The 25,037-nt window shown below is 36.1% G+C and overlaps 1 protein-coding gene across 1 annotated transcript; it reads left to right on the top strand.

Moving 5' to 3' along the window:
• The first annotated feature begins 1,479 nt into the window (after nucleotides 1-1,479).
• On the top strand, nucleotides 1,480-6,345 carry nrtn (neurturin). The gene is made up of 2 exons (XM_048172953.1): nucleotides 1,480-2,732; nucleotides 4,764-6,345. Exons 1-2 carry the CDS (start codon nucleotides 2,486-2,488, stop codon nucleotides 5,189-5,191), a joined length of 675 nt encoding a protein of 224 aa, XP_048028910.1. The 5' UTR covers nucleotides 1,480-2,485; the 3' UTR covers nucleotides 5,192-6,345.
• Nucleotides 6,346-25,037: the final 18,692 nt, after the last annotated feature.

Below are 25,037 nucleotides of genomic sequence, written 5' to 3'. Positions count from 1 at the left end.
ACCTCTGATATACTTCTCATGTGTGTGTTGTGATGTTGCCAGAGGAGAAGCTTGTGGTCAGAGTAACACTTTGGCCCATGTGTAAACGCAATCTGTTTCACTTGGAACTTCCCATTTTATCTCCATCTGATAAATTGAAAAAAGTAAAACAATAATCAAGAGCGCGTTGGGAGCATGTGGCAGTTTTTGTATGTTCAGGATACAGACGATTTGGCCCACATGAAAAGATAGATAATCCACACCTGTGTGCGCTCCGAGACCTGCGACCGGAATGAGATCAGCAGAGGAGAAGAAAAGTTACGGATGGCAAAACCACTTGTGCAAACATCTGTGAATGAAATCTTTGGAATAACAACTGGGTTTACAGGCTGCTCATATGTAGCTGAAAGATTTAGATTACACAATCTAAGATGTTTTAATTTGGTTTGGCATTTGTTAGTGCAGCAGTTCTGTAATTGTTGGACTGCTGTCCTTGAACCATTTTTGAGAATAACAATTGTGTCAAACATCAATGTCAATCATCAGTGAAGCCAAAAAAAAAAAGAAAAAAAAAAGAAAAAGTAAATGTTAATGCATTTAGCGCATCATCCCCTGGTTTCACAGACAAGGTTTAAACTAGTCCTGGACTAAAATGCATGTTTGCATGCTGTTTTAATTGAAAGCAACTTACTGACATATCTTAAAATATATCAACGCCATTTTTTTGTCTCAAAATGCACACCAGTTACGTTTTTTTACTGAGGTACATTTATAAAGCCTAATCCTGAAACCGGGCCTATGTCTTCTTGTTCCAAGGTCTAATCTGATCAATGCAATATCTATCAAATCACATGTGGTTGTAAAATAATCACAATGACCAGAATTCATGCTTGTCACAGTTGCTGCGGTAAGCAAACGCATGAAGATGAATTATCTTTGAATAATCTTTAATGAACAAATAAAACACGCAGGAGATCGCTGGAGATTAACAGGAGTAATAAATAAGCAAACACCACACACTAAACAAGGACAAGAACAGACAAGAAACTGAAATACAGGGCTATATAAACAGGAGGAGAAAAAAGGAAACTAAACTAGACACAGGTGACACTAATCAATAACTAAGGCAGCTAACATTTGCCAGGGTAAATCAAGAGTTAGACAGAAAGTAAGCACAAGAAACAAAAACACAAGAACAAAAAGATAACTGAGGGTACATTTACACGACAACAATGTACCAAAGTGTTTCCTTTGCGTTTTTCGCATACATACTATCCCGTTCACACGGATCCGTGGAAATGTCTAAAAACGCTGTATTATGCATGCCAGGCCAGTAGTTGGCGATGTCACTTTGTAAAGAAACACTACGTGCCTATAGACTGAACATGTAATACGCGTGTGCATGATGTCACCGTTTTCACAAATTCGTGCTTTTGTAGTTTACTTGGAGACGATAACGGTTTTCAAAAACTTGCACTTTGAAAACCATTTGCGTTTTCAGGCCCTCAAATAGCAGTTGTCGTGTAAATGAATGACCAAAACACATAAAAAGTTTTACTTTTTTAGTTGAAAGGGTGTTGTGTAAATGGTCCCTAATCTGAACATAACTCTTACAAAGCTATAGGTTGAACGAGTGTTGCTAGGACGGGCTGCAAAAAAAAAAAAAAAATTAGAATAAGTAAATGTCAACAATGTATTGAATTAAAAAAAAACAATCTACCCAGGTAGTGAGAATAAAGAAGCTTCTAGCTACTCAAGCTTGAGTTCTTTCTTGCATCAATGCCTTCCCAAAATGTGTCAATACATGTTGTATTTTTAGCATTGCCACAAGGGGCGCTATCCACCTTATTTTTAACATAAGGGCAAGCGCGACCATTTTAAAATTGAATGTGTCTGGCTTCCGGTGTTGTCCGCTTCCAGTTATTTTTAGCTGTACAAAAACAGCTTGTTATGCTGCTTGATATTGCAAACTGGTATTTCTTACCATATAATGTATTGTTGTAATTATAAACACACTGATTTGCAACGCAAATAGTTTTACCGTTTACTGAACTTTGTTATTCTTCTTATTATTTAACTAAAGCGGCTAATAAATCTGAAGCTTTGCAAATTAGCTTACTTCTGCATTTGCAAATAAGATGCATAGCGGCCATTAGCGCATTGTCTTTTTCCATGGTCAATTTTCAATCAACTGCTGTTGTGGAAGTTAGTTATCTAGCCAGGGGGGTATGATTTTGCTGGTTAGCTTTAGCAGTTAGCTCCTGCTAGTAAATCATTATTAGACCATTATGGGGATAAAAAACATCTGTCTCCAGTGATGGCCATTCAGTAGTAGCGTATATTCTGACAAAATGAAAATTATGTCTAATGTTTCTGGCTTTACTTGTATATGTGTGATGACAAAATCTAAATAGAATAACAAACAGTAAAACAGTGTTTGTTTTGCTTTTTGAGTGATGGATGTTTGATTGTTTTGCAGGGGCCCAATGCTTCTCCTCATTCTAAGATGAAGTTATGGAAGTTTGCTGCCATCGGCCTGATTCTCTGTGGTGCTACACTTCCCCTGATTGTCCTTAAAACCACTCCCTCTTCCAGAGCCCTGCCCCCTCCTCCCCACCGCAGAGCTTCATCCTCATCATTTTCACCACCATCATCTTCATTTACACACAGTAATTCGTCACCTTCCATTGGGGTAGGTGGGCGGCAACGGAGGGTCAGATCAGCTGACGGAGGAAACTCTTTCGTCTCAGAATGTAAGACCCTGACAAGGCCTTCTTGTCTCTTGTGTTTGTGATAGCGGTTCATCATAGTGCAACTTATATCTTTGTTTAAATCAGATTGCACTTAGCATGCAGACCTCCCAGAAATCTTTATAGTCTCAGGTCCAACTTCACACATGGTGGTAAAATAATCATGAAGAGCAGAATTTCATGTGAATTTAATCATAAATCTGAAACCTTTCATTGAAGGAAAAGAATTGAAAGTGGGGGGAAATCACATTGTGATGTTTTTCTCCAAAACACGTTTGGCACAATTATTGGCACACCTAGAATTTTTTATGAGTAATATATCTCTGAAGTATATTCCCATCATGAACATGAAATTGTCCAGCCATGACTTATAAACATGAGGAAACACAAAGGCCAAATTCCCTTAATCATTCATCACAATGAGTAAAACCAAAGAATATAGTTCTGATGTGCAGCAAAAGATTGTTGAGCTTCACAAAATAGAAAGTGGCTGTAAGAAAATAGCTAAAGCATTGAAAATCCCCATTTCCACTACCAGGGCAATAATTAAGAAGTTCCAATCAACTAAAGATGTTACAAATCTCCCTGGAAGAGGACGTGTGTCTAAATCGTCCTAATGCGCGGTGAGGAGGAAAGTTTGAGTGGCCAAAGACTCTCCAAGGATCACAGCTGGAGAATTGCAGAGATTAGTTGAGTCTTGAGTCTCAGAAAGGGTTTCAAGAAAAATCCTCTGCTCTCATGCAGAAACAATCTCCAGCATATTCAGTTGTCAGACAAGACTGGAACTTCAAACGGGACGAGCTTCTATGGTCAGAAGAAACTATATTAAAAAAAAAAGCTTTTTGGCAGCAAACCCACCAGATGGGTTTGGTGCACACATGGATAAAAAGTGCCCCATGCCCACGGTTAAATATACTGCTGGATCTTTAATGTTGTGGGCCTATTTTTGTGCTGGAGGTCCTGGACATCTTGTTCAGATACATGGTATCATGGATTCTATCAAATACCAACAGATAAAAAATCAAAACCTGACCGCTTCTGCTAGAAATCCAATAATGGGCCGTGGTTGGATCTTCCATCAGGACAACGATCCAAAACAAACATCAAAACCAACACAAAAATGTGTCACTGAGCACAAAATGAAGCTTCTGCCATGACCATCCCAGTCTCGTGACCTGAACCCTAAAGAAAATGAGTGGAGTGAACTGAAGAGAAGAAGCACCAGCATAAAGCTGGGAATCTGAAGGATCTGGAGAGATTCTGCATGAAGGAATGGTCTCTGATCTCTTGTCAGGTGTTCTCCAAACTCATCAGGCATTATAGAAGAAGACTCAGAGCTGTTATCTTGGCAAAAGGAGGTTGCAAAAAGTATTTAATAAAAGGATGCCAATAATGGTGTTTTGTAGAAAAACTTTAATTTCATAATGTGATTTTTCCCCCCACTTTCAATTCTTTTCCTTCAATGAAAGGTTATATTTTTGCTAATTTTATGAATTAAAGATCAAAAGGATTAACAATGCTAAATTATTTTTATAGTCATCTTTGATCATATTTACCAAGGGTGCCAATAATTCTGACCACCACTGTATGAACAACTTTACAGAAGTACAAATGTTCACAAATCCTTTTTCAATCAATAAATATTTAATTCATGGAATTAATTGGTTGATTCTATTGTATTTATGATCAATGAGATTGTGTTTTCAAACACATTTATTTTTTAATTTAAAATTACAACATTTGATTCTGGTGCCAGCTCGTTTCAAAGGATTAAATAATGTTAAACAAGACCACAATTTCGCTATTTCTAATATTTATTTTCATTCAAAATGTTGAAAAGCAAAAACGTGCAGCTTGCATTTGTTAAATACTGATTCTTGTGTTCAAAAATGTCATTTCAGCTGTAAAGTTTAGGTTTATGTCAATATCTTGCCTCATAGACTTCCATTGAAAACTGAATAATATTATTGAAACAATGCTAATGTTTTTGTCCAAGCTAAATGCTAAAAATAATTAACCCTCCTTTTTCCTCAGTCATGGAGATGTTCCAGAGCTTCACAGAAGGCGAGCTGAAGCAGGTCATTGGGACACTGGTGGAAAGGAAAGCCCGTAGAGATGCCCAGCAGAGCAAAAGGACTAAACGGGCTAAAAAGCGAGCCAAACCCTGCTCTCTGCGGGAGGTGGAGGTGACGGTCAGTCAGCTGGGGTTGGGCTACGTCAGTGACGAGACTATAGTCTTCCATTACTGCAGCGGAAAGTGCACCAATAGTCGCAAAAACTATGACCTGACTCTGGCGTTCATGAAGCGCTCGCGGCTGCTCACAAAGGACCAGAAGGACAAGGCTCGCCACAGCCCCTGCTGTCGGCCCACGGCGTACGAGGAGGACATCTCCTTCCTCGATAACTTCAATCGATACCACACGATCCAAGAGTTTTCGGCCCAAGCATGTGGGTGCGTCTGACTTTGAGGGTCAAAGCTCATCTGAGTACTCAAAACATTTAGGAAACATCACGTTTTAATCTCTCAAGACAAATTTAAATGAAAAAATACAGACCCTTAATTCTGAGAAGAACATTTTTGTCTTGGGCTTAAAGCATACAAGAGCGTATTGCCTTTATGAAAAATACTTGGCTGACAGATTCTCCTCAGAAACTTCTGCCAGTCCTGATGAAGAGAAACAGGAAACATATCATGCAAACAGTAATTATTCCCATGTTTATTCGTTGCTAATGAGATGCTGCTGTATGTCTTGTTTATATTGCCTTCATGGGTCTATGTCAAATAGCTTGAAATGCTGGGTGAATGTTGAGCTCAGAGTTTAAACGCAGAACACCTCTAGAAATGAATTCAGGGCTTCAGTAAACAAAGCAAAATACACAAAGGCGCACCCAAGGCTGAACAAAACTTTCTCGTTGTGCTGAAAAAGGAATGGAACTGGCATGTAAATGATCCCAGCAATTCTGAAAGGTTTCAGTTCTGAGTGTCTGGTATTTCAAAGTCAAAACATTCCCACAAATCTAGTTCAAACGAACATATTAATTATACTAAACATCTACCTCAGCTTGTAGTCGACGTGGCTCTGTAAAAGAATACCCAGTATTTCATCAGAATATTTAAATGCTTTAAATAGTCGCCTATAATAATTTAAAAAAATATTTATAAAGGAATCAAAAAAGAATACTAATAATGTATTAAAGGCTGGAATACACACAACTTTTAAAATGTGAACAGATTGTAAATCTTTTGTAAATAGTTACAGAGAAAAACTGGGAATCATGCATGTAACAATTGAGGAACGTACTCTACCAGACTTTCAAGTCCTTCCGAACACAACAAACTCAAGGAGACACATAAAACAATATGCCTACTTCCCTAATATACAGTTGGCGAAAAACCAAATACAAAAATACAAAAAGTACCCGGATGACTTACTACTTCCGGCGAGATTCTGAAGTGTCCATTCGATGCACACTTTATTATCCTGTGAAGCCATGGGAGAGGATTTGTGAATGGCAGTAAAGCAACATAACTGATGTAGGTCACATGACAGTGACAACACTGAGGATGTTCTAGAACATACACTAATGTTTTTAAAAGACGTTTCATCTGCTCACCAAGGCTGCATTTATTTAATTAAAAATACAGTAAAAACAGAAATATTGTGAAATATTTTTACAATTTAAAATAACTGTTTTCTATTTGAATATATTTTACAAAGTAATTTATTCCTGTGATGCAAAGCTGAATTTTCAGCATCATTACTCCAGTCTTCAGTGTCACATGATCCTTCTGAAATCATTCTAATATGCTGATTTGATGCTCAATAAACATTTCTTATGTTGAAAACAGTTTTTCAGGATTCCTTGATGAATAGAAAGTTCAAAAGAACAGCATTTATCTGAAATACAAAGCTTTTGTAAAATTATACACTACCGTTCAAAAGTTTGGGGTCAGTAAGAATTTTTATTTTTTTTTTTTTTAAAAAGAAATTAAAGAAATTAATACTTTTATTCAGCAAAGATGCATTAAATCGATCAAAAGTGACAGTAAAGACATTTATAATGTTACAAAAGATTAGATTTCAAATACATGCTGTTCTTTTGAACTTTCTATTCATCAAATAATCCTGAAAAAAAAAAAAAAAAAAAATGTACAAAAATATGTTGTTGTACACAATGAATGTTTCTTGAGCAGCAAATCATCACATTACAATGATTTCTGAAGGATCATGTGACACTGAAGACTGGAGTAATGATGCAGAAAATTCAGCTTTGATCACAGAAATAAATTACATTTTAAAATATTTTCAAATAGAAAACAGTTATTTTAAATTGTAATAATATTTCACAATATTACTGTTTTTGCTGTATTTTTAATTAAATAAATGGTGAGCAGACGAAACATTTTAAAAACGTTAAAAATTTTACCAATCCCAAACTTTTGAATGGTAGTGTACTCTTTTTTTTAATAGTTGCAAAATAAGTTTCATGAGAAATGTATTACCTACTATACAGTGTATGAGATTTCGGAGACAGCGGATGTGCTCTAAAATCAGTTTAAATTATCCAATTACTTTCCTACAATGCGACTATCCTATGAAACCTGTCGATTCTGACTGCCTAAAACAAGACTGGTTCTGATTTTTCACAAATAGCATTGAATCCTTCAGCGCAAAAAATTTGGGCAACAGTTGTGTAGTGTATTCCAACCTTTAAAACCTACATGATAAATTGATATTTATGAAACAACACTACAATGTCCATCTCATGGCAATTCGTAACTATTTTACGTTGTGGTGAGAAGGTGGCTAATTCATACGATCTGCTTACGCCCTACTGATGATTGTGTTTAGGGGTGGACCTTCACGCTTACTTTTTTGCTACAAAATCCTGTTTCTGAATGATTCACAAATGAATACGAAACTTTTTCCTTTGAGATCAGGTTGAAATGTCTGCATGAGCTTTTCCAAACCTTCCAATCAGATTTAATTTAGGGGGAAATTTGTTCGATTTTAGTGCATCGAAAATATCTGAATTGTATTTTTTCATGTGGCGGCTGGACTGCTTTCATAAAGGCACTTTGAGCTGATCCTCAGAGGAAAGAAAACAGCAGATCTCATTGCTTCCCGTCCTTTTAAGAATCCCTCCAGAAACAGTTGCAGCATACCGAAGGTTCCTCTCATTGTCAGAAGGTTTTCATTCCTTCAGGTTTTTGGAAGTGGATTGGAATTGAAGGTAACCTCTCAGCAGCAATCGGTGTATTCTCAGGGGGGTGTAAGGAAATCCGTACCCAAGATCTTCCCTTAGTTAACCTAACCAAATCCACTTTGTTTGTGTAAATCCTATAACAGATGAGTCTAATCCACTTAGCTCCTGTCAAGCCTTGGCCAAAAATACTTGAGAACCAAAGTGGGAACTTGGAAGAACAATACCTGCTAAAGCATCAAATGAGTCTAAATAAAACCGGCATGATTTTAGCCCTAAACTCCACTGAAATAATCTCCTGTAAAGCACAGATACTACTTAAACTCCTCGTTTCGACTTTCTGTAGTCAATCATGTTTGCATTGACATAAAAATAATACTAATTAATAATATTATATAATACTATACTTAGTGGATTACAGCTGCAATGATTGTCAACAGATGTAATAATAGTCACCATGACATTTTAGGAAAAGACTAGGAAAAGAATTGGTATATAAATGAAGTCGCTCACATATGATGAATCTAAATGAGAGCTGAAGTCGTTGTGCTCAGGAAGCAGATGAGTGACCCTTTAAGCCACATGTAAGTCTGATCAGTTCTTTAGAGTGCTGATGTAATTACAGGAGAGGACTTAAGCCCTAACGAGCGTCCGGCCTTAAAACTCAACAAACCGTGTGCTTACAAAGGTCTACACACTTTGTGCTGCTGTAACAAATTTTGATTTCTATTTTGTATATATTTTGTTTTTACATATGAACAAAAATATATATAAAACCAAATTGAAGATTTATGCAATACACTTACGTAGTAATGTGCATGTATATGGTTGTAAGAATCTTTTAGCATGCGGAACTACAAAAAAATTATGAAACCGAATCTAATTTCACCTCAGAATATCCTGTATCTACATTCATAATCAAATGCATCTGTATGTATCTACATTCAATACCCTATGCATTTTGAAACTTTCTAAGCAATCATTTTTTTGGTTCTCAAAATGTTTAAGCAATATCATGCAAGAGTGCTGAATATTAGCATGGTTTCTAGTATGATATTGCTTTTATGCAATAAAGTTAAAGAGATAGTTCAGACAAAAATAATTTCATCATTTACTCACCCTTATGTCGTTCCAAACTATTTTTTTTCCCCTTTGTGGAACACATAAGAAGATACATTGAAGCATGTTGGTAACCAAACAGTTTTGGTGACCATTGACTTCCAGTGTATGTCCAAAAAAAAAAAAAAACAATAATAATTTCTCAAAATATCTTATTTTATTACAAAATTGTCATTTTGAATGAACTATCCTTTTAACTGATATTTCATACAAGCTATTTTGTTTACACTATAAAAATCACTTAAAATAGTAACATTTACATTAACTGATTTTATTCACGTAAAGAAAAAATAATATTAATTTGACTGATGCAACATGACTACATTGTCACACACACACACACACACACACACACACACACACACACACAAAGTGGTCTGGTAATGTAAGATAAACTTGTTTGTATATTTACTGTCAAAGCAAGATCAAGCTGAGAAATAACAAAATATCAGCACAATATCAATATAGTGTTGTATAATCCATTGATATCCAAATCTGTCACTCTGCAGTTAATCGTATTTGTTCTTTTACTTTCTTTGGAGTAACTGCGAACAGAGTTTATCTGTCCATCCATATGGCCTCAGTTTCTTTCCACCTGCTGCAGTGAGATGTCTTGTTCACACACACACACACACACACACACACACACACACACACACACACACACACACACACACACACACACACACACACAGCCTTTCAGCTCGAGCATTGTTGGACCCTGTTGACCAACTGCAATAAACATTGATGCAATGCATCTATATAACAAATTATGTATATTTATTAAAGAGTAAGTTATGGTATGTTTATTTATTTAGATGTAGAATCACTGACTTAATGAGAACGTATTATTTATTAATTTTGTTGGTGCCAAAAAGATCTCATATGTATTATATTCGATATACAACATGTTTAATAAACTGTATCAGCTTTAAAACCAACACTTTGTGACTTATTGTACTATCATGGTTTTACTTCTTTTTAAATTGAGATTACGTTACTATTAAAATAATATCAATGCGCTTTGTACGGAGGCAGAATGTCACAGCATCTGAAAAAAAAAAACATTTAAAACCTGTCAAATAGTTACAAAAGTTCTGTTTTGCCTATTTTATTTCATTTGTTTTGTTTTCAGAAGAGCAGTTTTGTGTGGTAATAATGTAACAGATGGATAAGAATGCTTGAGTGCTGCACTTGTCTAATCAATGTTATTAAAGGTGCAATATGTAATATTTTCTGTCCGCTAGAGGTCGCTAGAGGCCTATTCAAAACAAAGTCGTAGCTTGATGACGCAAAGTTTGAGCGCAGAATCTTGGGACATGTGGTCTTCACCTCACAGCAGTGGAAATAATCGGGATAGGACTCGGGAAGAAACCATGTTCATGGATGTGATTATTAACGTTACTGTAGTATGAAGCAGAGCAGGACCGAGTGTTGTGGAGCTGAACGAGGAGCTGGAGCGATTGATCAACACACGCCTCACGAGCAGCGGGACTTTTATTATGACAGTCGCCGGCGCTGCTTCCGCTTTTCCGGTCATGAGTATGAGGTAACGCAGCTCTGTTTATCATATTAGATACATTTGAGAGTGTTGAAAATGATGTTATAACGTTACTCTGTGCGTTCGCTCGGCGGCTGCTGTGAGACACTGTTACACACTGCAGTAAGATAGATCGATTTTACAATATCATATTAAATACTGGATGATTGTGTTGATAAATGGCATGCAATTAATTTTAAAACGTATTGTATGATGGAGAAAATGCTGTATTACTGTTACTAAAAATAAAGCTGCATCTGATTATGCTATGTTAGCTACTTCACAAAATAGTGTTTTTCTCTGAGGCGTGGTAAAGCATCGTACTCGCAAAAAATCAAGAAAATTAGATGTAAATGATAAGACTAAACTGGTAAGCTATATAACAATAATTAGTTTATTGTCTATAAATATATCAGAACAGGTGTTCCCTTGTATATTAAAACATGTAAATATTAAAGTGTCTTTGCCGTGTTCCATGGTTTCTACAAAATAAAAGCGGAAACCGAGGATAACGCGGGTATGACGCCATTGACAGGCGACTCCTCACACGTCCCGGAGCCTTGGTTAAAATTGCAGTTTTCTCACGATTTTCAAATAGTTGCAAACATTTGGGATATTGTAAGTACTCAAGTGAACAAAATATATAACACTGGCCTAGTGGTTTTTGGATATTTTACTGCAAAAATTCATACATATTGCACCATTAACTGCATAAATGTGCAAATAAGAACACCCATTAGTGTCATTTTTGGCAAATCTGTCAACAAAAACACAAGCATTCCAGTAGTAAATGCAACTTTAAACTATGACAAAAAAAAAAAAAAAAAATGGATTTCATTCAGTCTGCTGCAGGTCTCTGAATCTTGTATATTTCTTGTCCTCACTGGTGGATGATAAATGTAAGTTGAGAAAAATGCATCTCTTGAGGACAACATATTACCCATAATCCCCCCTGAGTCTCAGTAGTGAATGGCCATTCCTGACTCACATATATTACTGTCAACAGCTTTTATGTACGTGAATAAATGTCAGTCAGTAAATGTACATTACACACTCTTGCAAATTTGACCCAGTCCTGACTGAAAGAAAATGGTCCTTTAAAAATGACATGCATTTACAGTACCTTGCAACATTTAAATTACAGTTGTGGGATCAGTCTTAGGAAACTGTATCATTTGCCAGTGCGTCTTCAGTGGGAGAATTCTACTGTCTAAAGCTGAAGGAAAGTCTCATTTTGTTATATCTTTGTGTTGATTTTAACAACTAATTGACTCTCTTAATATTAAGTTCATATGGAAAAATAAGCTGGAACACATCAGTAGAAAATCTTTTAAAAAATCCATACTCAATGTTTTAGATGTTCACACAGTAAATTGGCTAAAAAAATGGAGGAAATTCAGAAGGAATCATTCAAACTTTCATAAGCAAGCTCTTGAGTCATGAAAGCTGATCTTTAAACTTTTCTCCTCATATATATTGAAATAATCCATATATTTATATTGTATATTATCAACTCGTAAATCCACATTTTGTCCTCTGACTGGTTTAATAAGAGCAACTTTATCTCGGACTAAGCAAGCAACAGTCGGAAATTTTATTATTTTGAAATTTTACAGAACACTATGAGGCAAATGCATCTAAAGAGGACTATATATAAATATCCATTATAATCTGTTCTTGTTGAAATCTTAGAAATTGTATTGCAATATGATTTGGAAAATCACTCAACTATTTATACAAGGTGAAGCATTTTGGATATAAAATGTACGAATGAATTTGTGATACATTTTATTACTGCTAATAATAATAAAATAACTAAAGCTTATAAAGTCCATTTAAAAATGATTCATCATTACTACCATTGTAATAAAAATAATTAAATTCAACCAAAACATTTCCCCGCTGTGTCACATTAGTTGATAAATTTAAAGGATTAGTTCACTTCTGAATGAAATTTTCCTGATAATTTACTCACTTCCATGTCATCAGAGATGTTCATGTCTTTCTTTCTTCAGTCGAAAAGAAATTAAGGTTTTTGAGGAAAACATTCCAGGATTTTTCTCCTTATAGTGGACTTCACTGGGGTACATAGGCGCCGATCCCGTGGGTGCTCGGGGGCTGGAGCACCCACGGAAATGGTCGAGCACCCACGGAAAATTGCGAGATATTCTCCATGGATTTTAACAAGAAAAAAAAAATCGATTGCTATTGCTATCAGAAACGATCCTTATATATATAGTTTATTTAAGGCCGTTTCAATGACGTTATTTTAATGGCAAAAGTCGAGAGCGCGTCCAGTGTTGAGCGAGCACAAATCTCAACTCGGATTTCCATCACTCTCGCTCGCTCAGATTCAGAATCAGAACTTAAAACTGTCCTTGCCCTGTCCCTAAAATGGTCTTCTTTCCTGGATTTAAAGTTGACAGAAGCTTTTAACCACCTGACTTTCATGACTGACTGACGAAATAACAGTGTAGGCTACCTTTAGGTAACGTTACTGTCTGATCATCAGATTTCAATGAGAGCACGACAACACTCATGAAAAGAATGTGCTTGTTTTGGGTCGAATTCAAATGAAACATCCAGTTGACATTCATTTGAGTTCCCTGGTATTGATATACAATCATAAATAAACTTCTTTGATCTTAATGAGAGAAAAAAACTATGCGAGGGCGGATTCGAACCGCTGATAATTAGAGCACGGGCGAATTTCTGACTGTATTAACGATAACGCTACCACGAGACCAATGGGGAATACTAAGACAAAATGTGAATTTGTCTAAAATATAGTAGTAGTTCGATACTTATATTGTAATGTAGCTGTAAGAATGAAACTATAATATCTTAAAAAAAAAAAAAAAAAAAGGGGGGGGGGGGGTGTGGTTTACTGGGCACCCACCGGCAGAAACATAAATCGCCGCCTACGCTGGGGTACAATGAGTTGAAGTTCCAAATGTTTGTTTCAGTGCAGCTTCAAAGAGCTTTAAACGATACCAGAAGAGGAATAAGGTTCTTATCTATCTATTGGTCATTTATATATATATATATATTTTTTTTTTTTTTTATATAAACAACAAATGCTTGTCTTTCACTGCTCTGTGATGCACCACGCATGACGCTGAAAGGTCACGTGTGACGTAGGCGGAAGAACCGTTCGCTTTGTAGACACTGGATCAGTACTTCTGCCTACATCATGCATGACCTTTGTAACGTGATTACGTCATGCATGCGGATCGCAGAGCAGTGCAAGATGAGCATTTGTGGTTAAAAAGTATATTATTATTTTATTTTTTTAAATGAACGGTCGTTTCGCTAGATAAGACTCTTATTCCTCGTCTGGGATCATGTAGAGCTCTTTGAAGCTGGCACTGAAACTGACATTTTGACCTTCAACCCGTTGAACCCCAGTGAAGTCCACTATGTGAAGAAAAGGGAATATTTTCTTCAAAAACCTTCATTTCTTTTCAACTGAAGAAAGAAAGACATGAACATCTTGGATGACATGGGGGTGAGTAAATTATCAGGAAAATTTCATTCAGAAGTGAACTAATCCTTTAACTTATTTTAAAAAAATAAGTTTACATTTATTCTACCTAAATCTAGCTTTTATTTAAATGCTTTTACTGGGTTTAAGAGGTGGATTCCCGATGTCTATGAATGTTGATGGCCCTGTTACTGTGGGAAAATGTTTTCTTGACAGATTCACAGTACCTTTTCAAATGGAATGATTAAAAAGTTTTTCCCTGAAATGTTATGCATAAACAGTACCGTTTCCTAACAAATGCTTCAGTGGACAGTGAAGGCAGTTGTGATTTAATATTAAAGCCTGTAAGAGCCTTTCAAGACTCTTTTATGACTTTTCTATTTTTATATTGCTTATCTAACCATGAGATTAGATTTCTTTTTTCCCTTATGTGGTTCTTGCCGTGCGCTAAAAGAGTCTAATGCAATGCAGCCTGTAATCTATAATATAAATTAAACAATCCAGGCTTTATTTCTAAACATTTCAAACACAAGTTGAAATAGTCTACATAGTGATGCTCTACTTGGCCATGTGCTGAGCGCCCTCTGTTGTTCACTGACAGAGAGAAGCGCATAATGACAGGTGGCCACAGGCCTGTTTGACTTTGAAATGAGGATGCACGTACACGAGATTCTGGCGAGCCAGCAGGGTGATCACACTAAGCAAATACTGCTCTGCTTTGAGGAATCGATCACCGTATTTGGATGGTAAACCACTTTGACCCGTGAGAGTGTTACGCTATCTCCTCAACACAAACATCATCTATCACTGCCAGCCACTTCTGTTTGCCTGGACTCTATTCTATCATTATACAATGTCTGAATCTCACTGGCCATCTGAACGGGTCACTCGGGTCAAACCAGACAGACTAAACATGTCGTGAGTCATTATTTCCGGTGACGAAGCTGGTCTCCATTACCTGAAATCAAGACTTGGTGCTCAGTTTTCATGTTAAAGAGATCACTGATTTGGTCGTCTGACTTTGCTGTGCATGAGAATGTTTTCAGCCAGAACACTCTCATCATGAGCTCAGATTGTCTAATTTTGTCTCATTTCTGAAGCAGGAGGACTTCAGTGTGAAACTTGCATAACACTACTCAGAAAAGTCCCATTGCCTGTGTTATTTTTTTAAAGTCACCATGAAATCAAAACAGACCATTCTTGTTTTTTTATTTTATTTTATGGAATATTCAGGGATGCAAACAGGTAAGGGGAGAACATTGCGTGGGGCAGGGGCATGCTCCGCACAGATTTATTTTTAAAAGATATTTACTTTACATGCTCATTTAGTTACTTAAAGGATTAGTTCACTTTCAAATAAAATTTACTCACCCCCATGTCATCCAAGATGTTCATGTCTTTCTTTCTTCAGTCGAAAAGAAATGAAGGTTTTTGATGAAAACATTCCAGGATTATTCTCCTTATAGTGGACTTCAATGGACTCCAAACGGTTGAAGGTCAAAATGACAGTTTCAGTGCAGCTTCAAAGAGCTTTAAACGATACCAGACGAGGAATAAGAGTCTTATCTAGCGAAACGATCGGTCATTTTCGGAAAAAATGTAAATGCATATGCTTTGTATAAACAAATGACCGCCTTCAAAAAGTGCTTCTGCCAAAATCGCACTTTCGTATTCCTCAAAAAGCTTACGCTGTACATCCTACGCCTTCCCTATTCTACTTATGGAAAAAATGGAACTGGTGCTGCGTTCGTTCCGTAAGTAGAATAGGGAAGGTGTTGGACATACAGCGTAAGCTTTTAGAAGAATACGAAAGTGCGGTTTTGGTGGAAGCACTTGGAAGGCGATCATCTGTTTATATAAAGCATATACATTTACATTTTTTTCGTATAATACTCTAATTTTATATTACATAAAAAAACAAGAATGGTCCAATTTGATTTCATGGTGACTTTAAAAAAAATAACACAATGGGCAATGGGACTTTTTTTTCTGAGTAGTGTTACGAAAATTTTATTTGAAAGTGTCCAAAGTGTTATATGTCCAAACTATAATTTTTCATGAAAAAAAAAAAAAAAAAAATTGTTGCAACATTTATTTATTACATAGCCCTAAAGTACAGAGTCCCTAAGAGGACATAGTGACAGAAAGAAAAAAAAAAAAATGAGAAGGGAGTAAAAGTTATATTTTAAAGGTGCCCAAGAACGTTCTTTCACAAGATGTAATATAAGTCTAAGGTGTCTCCTGAATGTGTCTGTGAAGTTTCAGCTCAAAATACCCCATAGATTTTTTTAAATAAATTTTTTTAACCGCCTATTTTGGGGCATCATTAACAATGCACTGATTTACACTCGGCGCCGCCCCCTTAATTCGCCTGCTCCCTGCCACACCAGCTGTCGACTATATTACAGCGCATTTACAAAGTTCACACAGCTAATATAACCCTTAAATGGATCTTTACAAGATGTTCGTCATGCATGCTTCGAATTATGTGAGTAAAGTATTTATTTGGATGTTAAAGTTTTATTCTGAGTGAATTTGAGGCTGGGCTCCGTGGCTAACGGCTAATGCTACACTGTTGGAGAGATTTATAATGAAGAATGAAGTTGTGTTTATGAATTATACAGACTGCAAGTGTTTAAAAATGAAAATAGCGACGGCTCTTGTCTCCGTGAATACAGTAAGAAACGATGGTAACTTTAATCTCATTTAACAGTACATTAGCAACATGCTAACGAAACTTTTAGAAAGACAATTTCTAAATATCAGTAAAAATATCATGCTATCATGGATCATGTCAGTTATTATTGCTCCATCTGCCATTTTTCGCTGTTGTTCTTGCTTACCTAGTCTGATGATTCGGCTGTGCACAGATCCAGACGTTAATACTGGCTGCCCTTTTCTAATGCCTTTTATAATGTTGGGAACATCATGGGCTGGCATTATGCAAATATTGGGGGCGTACACCCCGACTGTTACGTAACAGTCGGTGTTATGTTGAGATTCGCCTGTTCTTCGGAGGTCTTTTAAACAAATGAGATTTATATAAGAAGGAGGAAACAATGGAGTTTGAGACTCACTGTATGTCTTTTCCATGTACTGAACTCTTGTTATTTAACTATGCCAAGATAAATTCACTTTTTGAATGAAGGGCACCTTTAATGCTTTTGCATTCTCTCGCAAAAGTATTGAGTTCCCCCGAGAAACGTTGCGTTCTCTTGCAAAAGCAATCAAATATGTGACCCGCTCTGGCGAAATGAGTCGGAAGTCGCAACGTTCTATTTTAAGATATTGGCTGATAATGTGGAAAAACAATGAAAAAATCGATTTTTTTTTTGTTTTTTTTAAAGCTAATTTCAAAGAACAGACTTTCAAAAATAATCTCCCAAAGCTTCGTAGTCCAGATAATTGAGTAAAGGTATTTAAATGGCTATTAAATTTGACATGGTTTTACCGTTTCGACTGACAGGCATGCGATTGTTCCAGTCATCCTTCTGTCAGACTAGCGCTTCAGACTGAAGTTTTCGTGAGGATTTATAGTTTATGGACTGTTTTGATTTCGGTAATTACATCTAGAAAGGTAAAAGCATTGATGGCATCTATAAAAGAGATATATGAAAGCGAAACGAAAGTCCAGTGAGGAGGACGCACGAGAGGAGAACTGCGCGTTTAATTGGTATGTGTATACTGTAATACTGCATTTACAATGCTTATCAGTGGCATGCACTTTGATTGTGAAAGTGGAAGTGCCCTTTGCGGTCGCATCGCGGTGCCCCCGTGTTCCCATTTCTCCCGATGTGAGCTCCAGTCCATTACAATTTAGAGCAGTTAAGGCCCGGGTATACTTCATTTTCCGTGAGCCTTTTAAAGAAACTCCTTTGGCCATGAATGAATGAATTAATTCAAATAAATAATTTGAGCTTCAGCCTGGTTTAATAGTATTTATATAAATATAAAAATGTCTTTGGTCAAATTAAGCTGTAAAATAAATAGTTTATCCCTTTAAATGCAATGGATTTTGAAAGATATCAACAAAAAAACGGGCAAAAAACTTTAAAAGCGATTTTCTCAGGTTTTCAATTGGAAAAAGAGGGCAGACGACCATAATTTAAATGGGTATATCTTGACTAGGATATCATTTTAAAGCTTATTGTCTCATCTTTCCATTGATACCAAAATCTCAATTTTGAAATTTGGGTCACTGTGACTCATTTTGCTGGATCAGGTCACATTTAGTTTCAGTTCATTTCCATCCCAGTCCGCAGGACACTGGCACTCGAGGGGCCAGATTTGTTCTTAGAGCGTGCCTAAATCCACGCCAACGCTCATATTTATAAAAACGGTCTTTGACGTGGAAAAGTGCGTAGAGCCATGTTAAGGTCTGAGCAGACGTACACACTTTTTCTTGTCAGATTACTGCAGGATTTTTGGAAATCTAAGATATTCTTGCAGCTCGTCATTCTAAATGAAAGGATTTGGACGATGACTTGTGATCTTTTATATGTAAATGACATTAATTAGGTGTCATATACAACTCGGAGATGGTTTCAGTTCACGATCATTTGCGATTTAGAGATTTTTTACATCTGAAAGAGAGGCGTACGCTAGTTTTCCGTGTGTACGTTCATTCTATGAATAACATGTACGCACATCTGGAGTTGGAAAGCCTTGCTCTATGCCTTGAGGACATGGTGATGGAAAAAAATATGACATGGGAGGGGAAAATTATATTTCAATGCTTTTGCTTTGCTCACAAAATGTTTGCGCTCCCTTGAGAAACTGCAAAGAACGCAAAACTTTCCAAAATCAAATGTCCATTTTTTTGCTTTTAAAAGACCTCCAACAAGAATCAGGATCTGGTAAAACTCTATGGAGCCACTAACAGGACATGCTGAAATATGTGATGGGAAGAAATGTTAGGCCTATATTCCAGCACTTACGTTTCCACAAGAAACTTTGCATTCAGTTAAGGGAGCACAACACGTTATGCAAGAAGGAAAGCAGATTTTTTTTCTTAATTCTGATTATATTAGAACAATTAGACTGTTCAAATTGCAAGTTATGTGGCTAGAATGATTTTTAGTTTCAGTTAGACTGAAAGTCACTTTTGCTAGCGCGTCCACATCGGTTTGTCATTGTGTAAATTCAAAATGACTTAGCAATGGCAGTTCGCTATTTATTACGTTTTTCACAAGGGCAGTATCCAAATCTGTTTATTTACACACAACGGTGTAAAAAAATGGAAAAGTGTGGCATGATGTTGCTGTGAGTAGGACATTAAATCAAGGGATCCAAGAAAAGTGAATGTATGGAAACGAGTCATTCTCTGGACTTTATATAAAAGGACAGTTGGCTTGCAAACATTTAATTGTTTGTTAAGCAATTTGAACCTCCCCCCCAGCTTATGTGAACATAGAGTGATTCATCAATGGACAGACAGTCTGTTACACATTGAGAACATAGACAAATATTACATGCATTGAGAACATAGACAAATATTCATGCACAGATTTGCCCGTCTGCTTATATTTATCTGATTAAAAATGACTCAGTTTAGCATGTAAATCAAAGATTAAGTGAGTGCTCGACGTTCCAAACCGCTTTTGGAATTGTAACCAAACAAGCCAAATCTCATAAAACAAAGAACTAAGAAAAATAGTAAAATTAGAGTTTTTTTTTGTTTTGTTTTTTTTAAATATAGATTAAGTAACCTGACTTTAATACAGCAAAATAGATTTAAGGTACTTGATTCAATAGAGAACAGTTGACACAATATAAATCCAAAATGAATAAATAATATGACAAAATTGAACTGATTCCACCAGTTCCACCGCGAGCATGTTAATGGAGAGGGTAATTATCATCATCGCTGTCGGTGATTCATCCAGGGAACATTTTCTGTGGTTGACCACATTTGTTTTGAAAGGGAACAGTGAGGAAACCCACAATCAGTGCTGAGAGACGCTGCACACGTACTCATTACACTCACTGAGTATAACTATGGCCATGTATACAAACGTACGCTTTAACCATCTGTATAAATATATAAATATTTGGACAGAAGCGAAATGTGCCACTGAGGCTTCAGCCATCCGGAAGAACAAAAAATAAGGTGCTAAAAATTGAAATTCACTTTAACTTGAAATCCTGTGAAGTTGTTTTTGTTGCTGCACAAAAGAAGAACGGGTCATTAACACAGTAAGATGAAATTAAAAATGTAACTTTAAAAAACAAAAAAAGACCGCGAGAGAAAAGTGTCCACATGAATCATCCACATTAAGAGACATGATTTTTGTGACATATTGCATATTTATGAAGACTTTTTTTTAGAACTCGTTTATTGTCCTAAAGCTGTTAGCATGAGACACTTTGATTTCTTCTGAAAGGTTGAGGGGAAAGTGTTCGTCACGTTTCATCTGAAATGCTGAATTCACGCATGCAAACTCTTTCTCGGCCAATCCCAGACCTCATAGCCCACCAAAGCTGACTTATCACACCCTCATTGTTAAAATAAACTGAACTGAAGCTGTCCAGAATGAGTGACGAGTTTAAGAACTGTGGAAAATTACAGAAACGCCCCAGTGGAGAAGCACAAAGATGATTTCACATATCAAACTAAGCACTGAGGATAATTCTTTGTTTACTTCTTCTGTTGCTGTACGTATTCAGTCACTACATTGTTATAGTCAAAGAGACTTGTTCTTCATCCTGATTTTTTTTTTTTTTTTACAATAGATAACAAAATACCAAACCAAGTTTGATCAATTTAATGACTTGGGGTTCGTGCGTTTTTAGTAAATGTTTGAAGTCAGTTTCACTCAAGTTCACTAAACCACAGTAGTTCGTCAAGTTCAATACAAGCAAAATCGCCAGCATTTGATGCATAACATTTACCAAAAAATACATTTTCTTTTCATCCCTCTATTTGGGGAAAAAAAAGTCTAGGTTAAATTTGATGTGCCAAACCATTTTTTGGGGGTAGCACTTTATTTTGATAGTCCACGTTAGACATTCTGTTGACTATAAGTAACTTTGTCAGCTTATTCTACTAGCCCTAACCTAAGATTAATAAGAGTTAGTTGACATGCAGTTGCAGATTAATAAGAGTTAGTTGACATGTAGTTGCAAAAGTGCACCACTGAAATAAAGTGTAACCTGACATGTTCCATGTTCTGGTTGTCAAATGTCCAAATCCCATTTTTGAACATTTCAGTTGCAGCTGCTTTGCTTTCATGACAGAACTGGACTGATCTTTTGTTTTAGTTCCTCGTTTAGTGCTTCAAATTTATTGTAATCAAGGAGTTAAACAGCAGAGGATTTAAAATGACCAGATGTAACTCGTCACCTTAAAGTCGGCATGAAACAAAAATTGCGGACGTCTTTTCTATTGTGACACATAGCAGAGTGAAACGGTGTCATGATCACCAGTTGGAGTGCCCTAGTTAGCCATTAGAGGGCACTCCAACACGGACTATTTCTCACCTCACTTGGAGTTCATTTCCCATCACCCACTTCCCGGACTCATTATTCCGTCATTGCACCCAGCTGTTTTGTGTTTGATCATTAGTGTCTGTCTATTTATACCTGGTTTGTTTCTGCTTTTGTTATTGTGGTTTCATTTACGGTCACCGGCTTCTCTGTTTTGTTTTCTTTGTTTTGTATGGACTGTTCTCTGGATTTTGACCCTTGCCTGTTGGACTATGTTTTTGGATTACCCCATTAAAGCTACATTTGGATCCAACCCGCTTGTCTCTGTGCCATCCGTGACAAACGGCTTCTCAAAAAAAAGACAAAAAAAGACAAAAAAAAATCTGAAATTGACTGGATTGTAGAAAGTTTTGTCATTTAATTAGACGACTATATATATAATCTATAAAACTAATCAGAAAATTACTTTAACAGGGTTTCTGCAGGTTTCATCAAATCTAATTTAATGCTTTTTAATGGCAATTTTTTCATTTTTAATGTCATATATATATATATATATATATATATATATATATATATACATGTATATATGTATATATGTATATATATGTCGCTAAATGTCGATAGATGACGTCATGCGACAATTTGTTTGCTTCTCTGCTGCTACCCTTTTTGCTCACATAATATATTTTAATACGGCCAAATTCCCAATAAAATTGTTTCATCTATATATTTTTCTGTTTTTATTGTCAGACTATATGAAATGGTGACTGAAAAGCGGCCCATTAAGACTTCATACAGGGCTCGACATTAAACCTTGTCATTCACTTGTACGAGTAAAACAGCTGCTTGTCCGAAAAAAAAAAAAAATACAATTCATGTAAAATGTATGATTCATCTTTAATTTTAAATTCTTAAATTCGATCACACACGATTTAATTGGAATAAGACACTAAGGGCTGTTATCAATCAAATTAAATAATTTACAAATTTACAATAAAAAAAACAAAAAACAACTGCATTAAATAATGTTATGGGATTGTAAGAAATTTTGGGGGGAAATGATACTTTTAAAAATGAAACTAAACCACCAGTAGGTGGCGTCAAGAAACCGTCTTAATAAGCGAGTCATTCATTCAAATGATTCATTCCAATAGCTGATTCATTAAAGAATGAGGCAGTTGGGTCACTGAATCTTTGACACAAAATGCTTCAAATTGCTGAATCATTAATTCAGTAACGCAAACAAGGCTGAGCCTGCATCTCAATGAACATTCTATCCATCCTAAATAGTATGTAACATTATTAATATTCAATACTATTTAGGGCGGATAGGGTGGATAGTATGCACATTGGGATGCAGGGTGAGTGTTGCTACACTATGGTTTCTGCTGTGATTTTTGTTTGAAACTTTTTCGCTGCTAAAATAGAACAAAAACAGTCAATGTTCCTTCTAAAATGTAAGTGACTTAATATTAACTATTTGTTAACTGAACTGTTGTAGGCTATGAAATCAGTGTCACGTTTTTATTCATGATGGTAGCCTGTTTAGGAAAACAGCATTCTTGGTCATGTGATATTGCTTAACTGTATCAAGTTATAAAAACTCCACATTTTGAATTTTTACCTGCAGTTTAACTGAGATTCTTTTTGTGTGTGCTTCGCTCATGTTTCCATTTCTCCTCGAGATGCTGCGCGAGCCTCAACAGCGCAACCTTGTTATCATCAGTACATTATACAGCCTATTATCACCCACTATCGATCGCCACTTACACTAAATGTAATAAAATCATTCTCGCATTTTTTTTTTTTTTTTATGAATCCTGATTTATAATATAAAGACAGTTGCTGTGATTTTAGCTAACATTATATGTACACGTAAAATGATCACTCAGGTTAGAAGCAATAGTATCTATTTTATTTGTTCTCTGGCAGAGTACACATCCTCAACTGAATGCGCTGCTCCTCTCAGCCACTCACTGAACAGCAGACGCAGAGAGGTGCACCTGCAGCAGCAGCAGGAAAGCAAGATCTCTCGCTCGTGCAGCAGTACCGGTGGGTCTCGGAAGCTAGATCAGGTTAACAAGTATATTCGTCACAACACAGCCCACCACTGTCCAAAACGACTTTACGACAATTTTGCACCGGCCGGAGGCAATTACCAAACTGGTTCCGTGTGTGTATCACACCAATGTACATATTTTACGACAGCAAATCAAAGTTATTAATTACGAAGGCTATATTCAATATAAACTGGTAGTACTATTTTTCTTCAAAACTATCTAAAAAAATTTAATGCCAGTAGAAATAAAATGTAATGCCTTTTAATACCATAATTTTAATGCCTTAATTTTCATAAAATACATTTAATGACTTTTAATGCTTTTTAATGCCCCATGGATACCCTGTTTAACACTTTGGACACTTAAGCCACACTTCAATTAAAGGTGGCATTTAAGACAGCACAAACACACTTATTACAAATTTTACAAGTACAATAGTTTCAAAATGAGATTTTTTTTTTTTTGACACTTTCTGTCTGTCAAACAGGAAACCTGTGTTCACTTATAAGGGAAATTACTTCATACATCCTTTAAAAACACTTGGGATGGCACAGCACCACTTGTTTACAAATGTCATTTGGTTTGATAACCTGTTTGTCAGAAATTTTAAGCCATTCTTTTTGTGTATGTCTATGTGTCCAGAATTATCCAAATACTAAAGGCCTCCATATGAACTACAACCCGAATTCCAGAAATGTTGGGACGTTTGAATAAAATGAAAACTAAAAGACTTTCAAATCACATGAGCCAATATTTTATTCACAATAGAACATAGATAACATAAATGTTTAAATAGAGAAATTTTACAATTGTATGCACAAAATGAGCTCGTTTCAAATGTGATGCCTGCTACAGGTCTCAAAAAAGTTGGCACGGGGCAACAAATGGCTGAAAAAGCAAGAACATTTTGAAAAAAATCAGCTGGAAGAACATCTAATTAAGTTAATTGATATAATATAGATATCAAGCCTGTAGCATGATTAGCTATAAAAGGGATGTCTTAGAGAGGCAGAGTCTCTCAGAAGTAAAGATGGGCAGAGCTGTGAAAGAGTCCGTAAAAAGAATACTTTAAAAACAATGTTCCTCAATGTCAAATTGCAAAGGCTTTGCAAATCTCATCATCTACAGTGCATAACATCATCAGAAAGATTCAGAGAAACTGGAGAAATCTCTGTGCGTAAGGGACAAGGCTGAAGACCTTTATTGGATGCTCGTGGTCTTCAGGGCCTCAGATGACACTGCATCACTCATCGGCATGACTGTGTCAATGACATTACTAAATGGGCCCAGGAATACTTCCAGAAACCACTGTCGGTAAACACAATCCGCCGTGCCATCTGCAGATGCCAACTATAGAGCTTATCATGCAAAAAGATAGGCATGTGAGAAAATGGTCCAGATGCGTAGCAGGCATCAAATCTGAAACGAGCTCATTTTGTGCATAAAATTGTAAAATTTCTCAGTTTAAACAT

Source organism: Megalobrama amblycephala, linkage group LG21, assembly GCF_018812025.1.
Source record: "Megalobrama amblycephala isolate DHTTF-2021 linkage group LG21, ASM1881202v1, whole genome shotgun sequence".
NCBI classification, from domain to species: Eukaryota; Metazoa; Chordata; class Actinopteri; order Cypriniformes; family Xenocyprididae; genus Megalobrama; species Megalobrama amblycephala.
This window is presented reverse-complemented; position numbering and strand designations above follow the sequence as displayed.